The following is a 12,294-nucleotide window of genomic DNA, read 5'->3' as shown; positions in this document are numbered from 1 at the left end:
TCATCGCGATCAAAGGTTAACTCAAATTTGTATGCAGTTGGGACAGCACCCCTAGCGGCAAACGTAGGCAGACGTTCCAACTCCATACAAAATTGTGTTAACTTTTACGCTATCGAGAACGTTAAAAAACTCGCACTGAGCACACTGTAATAATTTCACTAATTACTGGACGACTGTGGTTTGACCTATGTATGTTGCTGTAACCTAGATTGATAGCGCGTATCGTCCGCCGTCAGCAGTGGCGAATCGAATCACTGTATTTATTAGGTACTTTATTATCTGATTAATTACGCGAGCACAAAGGTTAACAATTTTTTTTTTTAATTTTTTTTTTATTGCTTTCATGGGTGGACGAGCTCACAGCCCACCTGGCGTTAAGTGGTTACTGAAGCCCATAGACATCTACAACGTAAATGCGCTACCCACCCTGAGATACAAGTTGTAAGGTCTCAGTACAGTTACAACGGCTGCCCCACCCTTCGAACCGAAACGCATCACTGCTTCACGGCAGAAATAGGCGGGGTGGTAGTACCTACCCGCGTGGACTCACAACAGGTCCTACCACCAGTAATTACGCAAATTATAATTTTGCGGGTTTCACTTTTATTACATGATGTTATTCCTTCACCGCGGAAGTCAATCGTGAACATTTAATGAGTACGTATTTCATTAGAAAAATTGGTACCCGCCTGCGGGATTCGAACAGCGGTGCATCGCTTCAACGCGAATGCACCGGACGTCTTATCTTTTCCACGACGACTTCAAATGCAATTATCTCATCATAATTTGGTTACTCACAAGCTAGTTGGTGCCTTTTTATTATTTTATTACATAGATAGGTGGACGAGATCACAGCCTTAGTGTTAAGTGGTTACCGGAGCCCATAGACTTCTACATATGCCGCCACCCGCCTTGAGATATGAGTTCTAAGGTCTCAGTATAGTTACAACGGCTGCTTCACCCTTCAAACCGAAACGCATTCGCGGCGGAAATAAGTTTGTAATTATATTTTTTGGGCTGCGTATGTTTAGTTCTATCCTAAGTAAGCGTAAAGAGCTCCTTGATCAACTGAGAAAAGAGAAACAATTAGGAAATAAGGCCTACCTCAGTTATGACAAACTGATCATATTAAAGGATTAAAGAACAGCAACATTCTCGTAGTCACAATAATAAAAGAAACTTATCTGAATCACCAGAGTTCTATGTAAACAACCAAATAGTAAAAAAAGATCAAAAACAAACGTACAAAAAGAACAAGACATCAAACATGAAGGATTTTATTATACAAAAACAAAAGTTCAACTATATTCCCACTGAAACCTCTCACGATCAGCCTGAAAACAAACAAAAAAATGGAACACAAATTAACAACAACAAAGAATAACAATTAAGAAAGGCCCCTCCGACACCTCATCTCCCAACCATGGCCGGTCACCGCGGGAGAGATCGACCAAAACCCTCCAGAAAACCCTACTAGGAGAAAACACACTAAAAACGACTTATTCCAAGTGGCAACATATAATATGAGAACCTTATCAACAAATCACCGATTAATAGAACTGATTGACTCTTTGAAAAACACAACATATGACGTAGTCGGCCTCTCTGAGATCCGACGTGTTGGAACATCGGTCAGGGGGTACGACGATTTTGTTATAAGGGGGAAACACGAGGATTATATGGTGTCGGCTTTATTGTAAAGAAATATCTCAAAAGAAACATCGTCAGTTTAATGGAGTATCAGAGCGAATAGCTCTTCTAAAACTAAACATAAATGGATATCAACTAAATATACTACAAGTCTATGCACCCACAGAGGCTTCGAATGAAGACGAGGTGGAACGGTTCTATGATACTATTAATGAAACTTTAAGAAAGACAGTTAAGAACATAATAGTTATGGGCGAGTTTAACTCTAAAATTGGGAATCCTAGACCAGAAGAGAGCTTGATAATGAAAAATCATGGATATGGGGTGAGAAATAATAGAGGTATAGAGAATAATAGAGGTGAGCGCCTGATTGATTTTGCACACGAAAATAAACTGAGCATTACAAACACCTTCTTCAAAAAACCAAAAAAAAAGACCCGGAGATCTCCAGATGGAAATACAAAGAATGAAATCGATTACATATTAACAAATCTGGATAAAAATGTTCTAAATGTGCAAGTTTTAAATGTGAACTTTCCCACCGACCATAGACTTGTAAGGGCAACTTTTATACTACAAAAAATTACGAAAAGCTGTGCAAAATACACAAACTGTTTAGGAAAAACATTGAAAACCGAGATGGAAATATCATCATACAAACTGTGTTTAGAAAAGCAAGAAGACCCACTGCAAAATAAAGAGGATGCCACTATACAAGAAAACTACGATAATATAAATCGAGGCATAGAAAAAGTCTAAGTAGCGCACAAAACACCCAACAACACACTACTGAACGTAGTGTAATATCAGCCTATACTAGGAAACTCATGGATCGGAGACAGCAACTACATGTAACCAAACCAAAAACAAGAGCATTGAAAAATGAACTAAAAGCTTTATATAAACTCATAAGTAAGAACATAAGGAGAGACTACATGCTCCATCGATCAAAAACATTTGAAAAACATATAAGTACTACTGGGAGCATTAAAAAAGCGTATAAGGAGCTAATTACCAACAAGCCTTGGATTAAGCAACTAAAAGAGTCAGATAAACTATCACATAATAGGACTGATATTATGAAAACCGCAACCAATTTCTACAAAAAACTGTATGATTGTCAAGTCCAAAACTTTACAAATATATCTGTCAGCACCAGCATACAATCACCAGCGGAAGACGTCTCACAGATAAAAAAGATAGATGATTTAGAAGTTATAGAAGGAATTAAAAGACTGAAAGCTGAAAAATGTCCAGGACCCGATGGAATCACTAACGAGGCAATAAAAATAGGTTCTAAATATCTTGCACATCCTCTGACACAGCTCTTTAACTCTATATTAGAATCAGGCACCACACCTTTTCAATGGTCAGAGTCGAACATGATTCTACTCTACAAAAAGGGCGATCCCACTGATATAGGCAATTATCGTCCTATCAGTCTGCTACCCACACTCTACAAACTTTTTTCATCAATAATCGAAAAGAGGATTAGTAAGAGAATAGAGGAACACCAACCAATAGAGCAAGCTGGTTTCAGACGTGGATATTCTACAATAGACCATATCCACGCAATCGAACAAATTGTCGAAAAATATAATGAATATCAGAAACCACTCTATGTAGTGTTTATCGATTATCGGAAAGCCTTCGACACAATCCGACACTCTTCTATATGGACCGCCCTAATCTCACAACGCGTTGAACACAAATATATCGAAATAATAAAGTATTTGTACAACAACTGCACAAGTAGAGTCGAACTTTGGGACGACAGGACCACCGATACCCATAAGGCGAGACAAGGCGACCCACTATCTCCGAAAATTTTCATAGCGGTACTGGAGATGGTCTTCAGCAAACTAAATTGGGAAAGAACAGGGCTGAATATTAACGGCAATTTCATCAACCATCTAAGATTTGCGGACGATATAATTCTATTATCTGAAAGTGCTAAAGAGATGGATCAATGATACACTCGCTAAAAGTGGGTTTGGAAAAGCTATGAAGTGTAGTAGTAGTGAAGTACTTAGGCAAACAAATTTCCTTTGGAAAACAAAACAATGAATTAGAAGTTGAACGTAGGATTTCAGGCGCATGGAAAAATTCTGGAGTTTAAAGACATACTAAAAGGAACGATGCCTATTAACTTAAAAAATAAACGAATGGACACATGCCTACTCCCCTCTATTACCTACGGTTGCCAAACGTGGGAATACACGCTACGCTTACAGAACAAAATCAGGTCCTGTCAACGAAGTATGGAGAGAAGCATTACGAATGTGAGAAAAATACAAAAAATCCCACATAATGTCATACGGAAAAAGACTAAAATTATAGATGCACTAAATTTCTTACAAAAGTTAAAGTGGCGCTGGGCAGGCCATGTAGCCAGGATGAGCGATTACCGCTGGACCTGCAGACTCACGCTATGGCGGGGGCCTGCAGGTATTAGAAGGAAAGGAAGACCGGTAACGCGTTGGGACAACAATATAATAAAAATCGCTGGTAAAAACTGGAAGACAATTAACTGGAAGAATGAAGACAAATGGAAAAGTCTGGAGGAGGCCTTCACCCTCACATAAGAGGGGTTCTTGCATGCCTGCACGCTAAATTAATATAACCTTTTTTATATCTTTTACTATAATTTTATGAACTTAAGCGATCCGACTAATATTATACACATTATATTAAGAATTCTATTATAATTAGTACCTATTATTATTAACGTATTATTAACAATTTGTATAAGTTCTGTAATGTCACTTTTTTTAAAAATAAAAGAAATAAAAGGCTTTTTATTTTAATTTTATTATTATTTATTATGTTTAGTTCTGCGCATACAGATCAATCAATCACATCATGTCATAAGCGGATAAGACTCGAAACCAGATGTACCACATCTTGAATGACATTATTCTCTGCGGCTCGTTTTGGCTCTGCGGCGCCCCCCGCAGTCTACAATTTTTTAATAAATTTTACTATTAATATAACTGGACGGGAGAAGATCACGCGGACGCTCACCTATCCGCTGGTCTGATCTGGTTAAGACGCTCACCGGCCTTCCAATATAATGACCGCCGTGGACAGGAAGACGTGGGGAAGCATTGTGCATCGAGTGGTCCACATTTTAGATTAGACACGACCTTCAGTAATGAAGAGACCGACTCAAAAGAAGAAGATTAATATAACATTCAATAAATTTCGTTGAAATATCGCTTTTGGTGTTTTCTTCAGTTTTAGCGAGTCGTAGAAGCAATAAAGATTAACTTTATGGCTATCGTGCACACGAAAACTGTAAAGTATATTCGGAACGTCAGAAATAATAATAAATGTATTATTAAATAATAAGAAATTATTAATTTCTCATAACGCATTTTGTTCTTTTTTAATTAGAATACAAAAGTTATAAGTATGGTACTAAATAGGTTAGGTTAGGAATATTGTGTTCTTGTTTTTATAATAAATAAATTGGTACTAAATTACTGTTAAGTGTTTCGAATATGTAATAAAATTAATAAAGTTTTACAAATCATATAATTCATTATATAAATAGACATTGACTATGAAGTACATATTTTAAAAAACAAACATCAGTTACAACATTACAATGGTCGAGACATTTTGCCATTTGTACATTTCAATTAGGTACATTAACTACATTATACCATTTCATTTTTAAACTATTAAAACTATTTTATAATCATTCAGTCGACACTAATTCCGTTGGATTAACTAAGTCAGGGCACTTGATGCGTGGGCAACACTCAGGATAGGGCTTGTCCTTATCTTCTAATACCTCACACGGTTCTGTTGCTCTCATTAATCCGCATCTGGAAGATTGAGAAGATTTGACACATTGTAGCTTCGAAATCGTCTAAAAGGGCTTCTGAAATATTTATGTTATTAGGCAGTGGTTCGAAACTTTTACATTTGATATCTTAATTGTATTATGACATCGACTCTCTTATCCACGAAGCTGAAATGCAAGACTGCTTCGCAGAAGTTTTAAGCATAAGAACCATTTTTTTATCGCTTATATGGGCAGTACTATCTCAGAGCCCACCTGGTTGTTAAGTGGTTACCGGAGCCCAATGACATCTAAAACGTAAATGCGCCACCCATCTTGAGATATAAGTTCTAAGGTCTCAAGTATAGTTACAACGGCTGCCCAACCTTTCAAACCGAAACGCATTACTGCTTCACGGCAGAAATAAGCAAGGCGGGTTACCTACCCGTGCGGACTCACGAGAGGTCCTACCACCAGCAAAAAAGTTCTCTTGTCAGCTTCGCGTCAGCTATGGACAGACTGGTGGCACCTACCCTGTGGCCCCACAATACGTTCTACCACCAAAAAAAAAACTTCATCAGTACCTTAAACGACTTTATACTACAAGTAAATAAAATAAAAATAACAAACATTTTTTCAAGAAGGCTTTGTTTAAAGAATGCAGATTATGTGAGTATTTTCTTCTGGCTTTGTAAAGGTACATACAGGGGTGTCGCTAAAAAGCATGTCTATTAGCTACTTATTTACTTGGCTTCGTCTGCTTATCATTCCACATCAGTGCAACTGGCGCGTCACAAAATATACTATCAATCATGTGACCGATATAATTTTTTTTAGGCAATAACGTATTTTAAGTGGACGAAATAGATTTTTTTTAAATATAAATACATTCGAAAGAGAACGCTGTGAACACGAATACATTTGAAGGATAGCTTGGTTCATTTAAAAACAAGCCAGACTTTAATCCTCCGACATATCCCACCCGCCATCCCCAGTGTAGAGTGGGAGTCCGGCGATTACCTCCTGACCAAAAAAAAAGACTTTAATCTTGTCTCCTGATGAATGCTGGCTTAGTTTTAGTAGGTTTCGATACTCTATATGTATATGGATAAATGTGCCATAAATTCATTGGCTCGTACAGGCTAAAAAGACCCCGAGTTGTAATACTCACGAGGTGTAAGTGACCGCTTTGATGTCACACGATATCTCCTGGCATTCCGTGTTGAGTGTTTCATTGAAGGCTAACAGGACGTCTAAATCTGAAATATAGCAGCCCTCAGCATCCTCTGTAAGTGCGCGGAAATTAATTTAATTATCTTAATAATACTTAATAATAAACAAGCGCATAAAATGAAACTGCCACTGCTCCAAAATCTTCTGTTATAAAAATAATTTGCTTGCCTTGCTCATTTTTAACCGTCCTGGCCATCTTCCTTTTCTCTGTCATTCTGTGTATCATTCTCTTTTCCATTTCTTACCGTTTTCTCTCTCTTAGCGTTCCGTTCTACACCTATTTTCTTACGTTTCGTTCTTACTAATCCTACATTTATATCAAAGAAAACTAAGGTTGAAAAGAAGACACATTAATTTTCATTGTCATTCATCATATACATATTTGCCATCGCTACATGTGTACTAATAAATTAAAACCACTTCTCCACTACGCATCATCAGGTGAGTTATGGGTTTAGTGGACAGCTTGTCTGATTTTGAGAGCAAAAAGTACGCGCTAGAAATTCATGAAATATTGTAGAATTTTATCTTACTCTCTCGCTTCTGCAGTTTTATAAGTTAGTCTCTTTTTAATGTCGTTTTTCGGATAATTTCCTTTTCATCTAATTACAAATCACAACCTCGATAAAACTCTTACTTCAAAAAGGTATATGACTCTGTATTTACTTATCTTTTTAGAGTCATGACGACTTATGTTTCACTTATGAAGCCCTATTAGAAATAATTAAAAATATATATAATAATAATTTGTGTCATTTCCATCCATCTCCTGTCGTTTACTTTTAGGACATCAACCACCCATCAATTCATGATCCTGCCTCTATTTCTTCTTATGGGACTCTCTCTCCACCTTACATCATTTGTAGTGTCTGTCTATATTTTTAGTGTTGACCTTGTTTCTTGATTTCGATGATATACTTATTATATTAAATAATGTGTTTTATTGTAACAGCTAATTGTATGTTAAAAATCGACTTCTAGATACTACCCGTGCGCTATCTATAGTGATAGATGGTGCTGTGACAGAAATCTATCTAAAACTGTACCAAGTAAATGACAATTAGATGGAAGACTGACGAATTTAGGATAGATGGAAACGTTAATTTTTATTTATGTATATAGAATAGGTTGATTTAAATGTAGACTATATAAAAAAAAAAAGTGGAATTTTTATTTCACACGTCGAAATGTCATCTTAAGATTTAATCTATTCTGAGGCATTCAAATGTCTTTGTAATGGCCGAGATTATTAGCATTATATTAAAATAAGAACTGGTTTTGCTGACTAGACGTGCTTCAATTATGGTTTTTTTTTTCTCTTGAGGTATGTAAAATTCTTTGATTAGCATTATGATATTGTTTATTGCGGGTTAGATGATAGTTTATAGAGGATGATCGTGGCCGAAAAATTTGCCGAAAAGAAGCTGTAAAGAAGACATGAATTGCGATGGTCTGACTAGGTCAGCTCCAATAGAGAGTTAATCATAGTGAGATCGGCAGAAGACAAAGAGGGAATCGCTGTAGTAAACAGCATTTGAAGTCGTCGTGGCCTAAAGGATAACACGTCCGGTGCATTCGTCTTGAGCGATGCACCAGTGTTCGAATCCCAGGCGGGTACAATTTTTTTTAATGAAATACATACTCAATAAATGTTCACGATTGACTTCCACAGTGAAGGAATAACATCGTGTAATAAAAATCAAACTCGCAAAATTATAATTTGCGTAATTACTGGTGGTAGGACCTCTTGTAAGTTTGCGCGGGTAGGTACCACCGTCCTGCCTATTTCGGCCGTGAAGCAGTAATGCGTTTCGGTTTGAAGAGTGGGGCAGCCGTTGTAACTATACTGAGAATGAGAACTGATATCTCAAGGTGGGTGGCGGCATTTACGTTATAAATGTCTATGGACTCCGGTAACCACTTAGTACCAAATGGGCTGCGAGCTCGTCCACCCATCTAAGCAATAAAAAAAAACATTGTAGTTGAACTAAAAGTTGATGCCAATTGCTAATATGAAGCAGTTTGTCTACAAATTGTTAAGACAGACAGCCTGTCTGTTGAAGACTTTCAAAATACTGTCCTATTGGATTTTTAATTTTAGGCCACTGCCTAGAGCAATTACATCAGATCTTCCAAAATAAATTTGGATTAATAAGAATAATACAATATTAGACCCGCTATGTGCGTACTATTAGGGGGGCACTGCATTTGTTTTTTTTTTATTGCCCTTGTAGGCATACGGCCCACCTGATGGTGAGTGGTTACCGTCGCTCATGGACTTCAGCAATGCCCGGGGCAGAGCCAAGCCGCTGCCTACCGTTTAATACTCTCCACAAGCCTCGTTTGAAGAAGGATATTGTTTCATCCGATTACGCAATAAAAAAATCAGTTCTCGACTTCCATTCGCATTCCAGATAACGGGAAAAACAATCAGGAATGAAAAGCACGTTTTGTTTCATCTTAAACAAATTCTCACTCTCCATCTAGCAAATGATATCAAGCGTATAGAGCATCAGTGTCCCGGAGACCCGCGGACAGCTGACTCTCACTGCACACTGCGTGCAATGCAAGACAGGACTAGAGGGTAGCTAGATGAGTAGTGTTCTCATAATCCATTTGTTTTCGACAATTTCTAGATATTTTGGCGAACACTTACGGCTGATGCCGTAACTCACCTCATTCGAAATACTGGTGGCAGGACCTCGTGTGAGCTCGCACGGGTAGGTACGCCACCCTGCCTATTTTTGCCGTGAAGAAGTAATGCGTTTCGGTTTGAAGGATAGGGCAGCCATTGTAACTATACTGAGACTTAGAACTCATATCTCAAGGTGGGTGGCAGCATTTACGTTATAGATGTTTATGGGCTGCGGTAGCCACTTAATACCAGATGGGCTGGGAGCTCGTCCACACATCTATGAAATAAAAAAAATAAAAAAATATACAAAACCGACTTCAACCAATTAAAATGTGAATATCATCAATGTAGTCGAAATGAACTGAATATTTATTATTAACGATAACTCAAAAATTATGCGTCATATCTTGAGAAAATTGAGACTCCAATAAGAAGCACTATTTTTCAATTAAAAAAAAAATAATCATAAAAATTGGTAAATTTAGAAAAAAAGTATAAGGTAATAAACATAAAAAATACGATCGAATGTACACCGCTTCCTCGTTTTGAAATCTGTTCAAAATTAATGGATGCGTTAACCGGGCGCACGCGAAAAATCGTCAAATCTAATCACTAATCAAAACTTAACCTAATTTACTTACCAATAAATACGAGTTTGAATCGAACGAAGTTCTGTCATGACTGCGGTTTGTGAGGACAGCAAACAATTTACCAATACTAGTCTGTAGTAGTTTTAATAATAACAAAACTAATTGTTGTACTCACTTAATTTATCCGGTATCGGTTCTAAAGGACCTATAGTTATCGAAGCCAGTACCACTGACACCAGAGCCCAACACACAGCGGCGCCTTGCCACATCTTGCACTGAAATGGCGCCTAACGCATTCAAGCAAATGTCAAGAGGTCGGGTGGCTTTTAAATAGGTCGTTATAGAGTGATTTATGGCAATGGATACCTACTTATACATATATGCATATATATTTTGTTCACGATTGACTTCCACGGTGAAGGAATAGCATCGTGCAATAAAAATCAAACCCGCAAAATTATAATTTGCGTAATTACTAGTGGTAGGACCTCTTGTGAGTCCGCACGGGTAGGTACCACCACCCCGCCTATTTCTGCCGTGAAGCAGTAATGCGTTTCGGTTTGAAGGGTGGGGCAGCCGTTGTAATTATACTGAGACCTTAGAACTTATATCTCAAGGTGGGTGGCGCATTTACGTTGTAGATGTCTATGGGCTCCAGTAACCACTTAATATCAGGTGGGCTGTGAGCTCGTCCACACATATAAGCAATAAAAAAAAAAAAAAAAAATTGTATATTTATTGCATTGATTTGTGAACGAGATCACCCATCATGTATTAAGTTAGCCCACTGAGTTTCTTGCCGGATTTTCGTAGTGGGTCGTGATTCCGATCTGATGGTCGATACAGCGAAGCACTGCTCTTGCTAGGACTAGTGTTAGCAAACTTTCTAAGGTTGACTCCGTGAGCTCATATACTAGCTAGAGCATAATAGCTGCAATAGGCTCTTAGGTTACCAGCGAATAGGTAGGGAAAATATGTATTAAGTGACATTTCGCATATTTCGCGAAATTTATCTTATCTATATATTAATACGTGAAGCTTTTTACGAAAATTGCGCGGACGGAGGAGTATGAAATTTTCCACACTTATAGAGAATATAGAGAAGAAGTGCACAATGCTAATATTTTTTTTAAATAATGCATAAAAGATACATTAAATCAATAAAGAAAACGTTACACACACTACATACCATGTATTTGACGCACACACGCATGCATACTATTTATTGTCAAACTTTTGTTCTTGGCGTCTGTTGTCAAATTTAGAATAGATTAAATATTGTTTGTGTTTGTTAATATTTTTTATAGTGTAGTCTTAGCAAAATTTGTGATTATAGAAGTATAAGATACAATCATAGCAGTGTACAAACTTACAATTCCAATTAATTATAGTCGAATTTCGACTACTGCGGGACCTCTAGTAGATTTAAATCTTTGTAATTAAAGGTGCGTTTTATTTGGTATTAGCATCAACAGTTCGATGTTTTTAATTGAACTTCAATTAAGTTTACTCTATTCAAAACTCTAATCAAATAGCTGAAGAAGTTTTTTTCGTTAGGATATTTTTTCCATATTTTAATCTTGAAATGGTTCTCCTGTAATATGTAAAAAATGTCGCTTAAACCAGATAGCCTTTCTACACTCGAAGTAGTTGTCGCCTGAAATGCCGCCTCCCACCTTGAACTTATCTATACTAATAAATAAATCTACAGTGGTTTTTACGGATGTTCTGTTATAGCTACTGAACAATGCATCTGATTAACGAAACTTGGTATCCATGTACTAAATACATGAACTTAATGGATAGGCTAATATTTATATGAGTGTTGGACTCCCTACACCAGTTGCGGGGGCGTTAATGATGAGAATGTTTGGGGGGGTGAGAAATAATAATGTTAATTTTAAATTCCCAGCGAAGCGGACAAGTATGGCTAGTATAGTATAATGACAGCTAGTAGTTAATATAGTTTAAGTCTAAGTCACAATTTTACATTACATCTGTTCCACCCTTCAAAGCGCACCGGCAATACGTTGAACGATACATGTCATTTCGGATCCTCCCGACCCACTAACGGTGCTTCTAGGTACCTCAAGCACCGGTCATCGTTCTCGTCGAACGCGTCGTTTGCGACGAAGGGTTCGGTGAGTAAACTGATCGGCAGACACAATCTACTTAGTTTCTCGTCGGATCTTCTTAGTCGGTCGCGTTTCCGATCCCCTAGTAGATTCTGCGAAGCACTGCTCTTGCCATGGCTAGTGTTAGCAACGTCCACAGGCTAGAGACCCGTGAGCTCACCTACTCACCTGGTGTATATATTATGAAGTAGTTAAAATAGGAAGGGAAATTTTTTTTAGAACGATACGTAGAGAGAGAGTAGATAGGATGAAAGGCGATTG

The 12,294-nt window shown here is 37.5% G+C and overlaps 1 protein-coding gene across 1 annotated transcript; it reads right to left on the bottom strand.

Annotated features, from left to right (window-relative positions):
- Window positions 1-5,138: 5,138 nt before the first annotated feature.
- ssp7 (short spindle 7) lies at window positions 5,139-10,606 on the bottom strand. The gene is made up of 3 exons (XM_028173927.2): window positions 10,074-10,606; window positions 6,612-6,726; window positions 5,139-5,483 (listed from the first exon to the last, which is right to left on the bottom strand). The coding sequence occupies exons 1-3, from the start codon at window positions 10,165-10,167 to the stop codon at window positions 5,354-5,356; spliced, it is 339 nt and encodes a 112-aa protein (XP_028029728.2). The 5' UTR covers window positions 10,168-10,606; the 3' UTR covers window positions 5,139-5,353.
- Window positions 10,607-12,294: the final 1,688 nt, after the last annotated feature.

Source organism: Bombyx mandarina, chromosome 15, assembly GCF_030267445.1.
Source record: "Bombyx mandarina strain Sakado chromosome 15, ASM3026744v2".
NCBI classification, from domain to species: Eukaryota; Metazoa; Arthropoda; class Insecta; order Lepidoptera; family Bombycidae; genus Bombyx; species Bombyx mandarina.
Note: the sequence above shows the minus strand (reverse complement) of the source record. Positions and strands in the feature narration are given on the sequence as shown.

Coding starts and splice junctions, on each gene's coding strand:
- ssp7 (XM_028173927.2), bottom strand. CDS start 10,167: ATGTGGCAAGGCGCCGCTGTGTGTTGGGCTCTGGTGTCAGTGGTACTG. Junction 6,727..10,073: donor ACCGATACCGGATAAATTAA/GTGAGTACAACA, acceptor GCGCACTTACAG/AGGATGCTGAGGGCTGCTAT. Junction 5,484..6,611: donor AAAGCGGTCACTTACACCTC/GTGAGTATTACA, acceptor TCAATCTTCCAG/ATGCGGATTAATGAGAGCAA.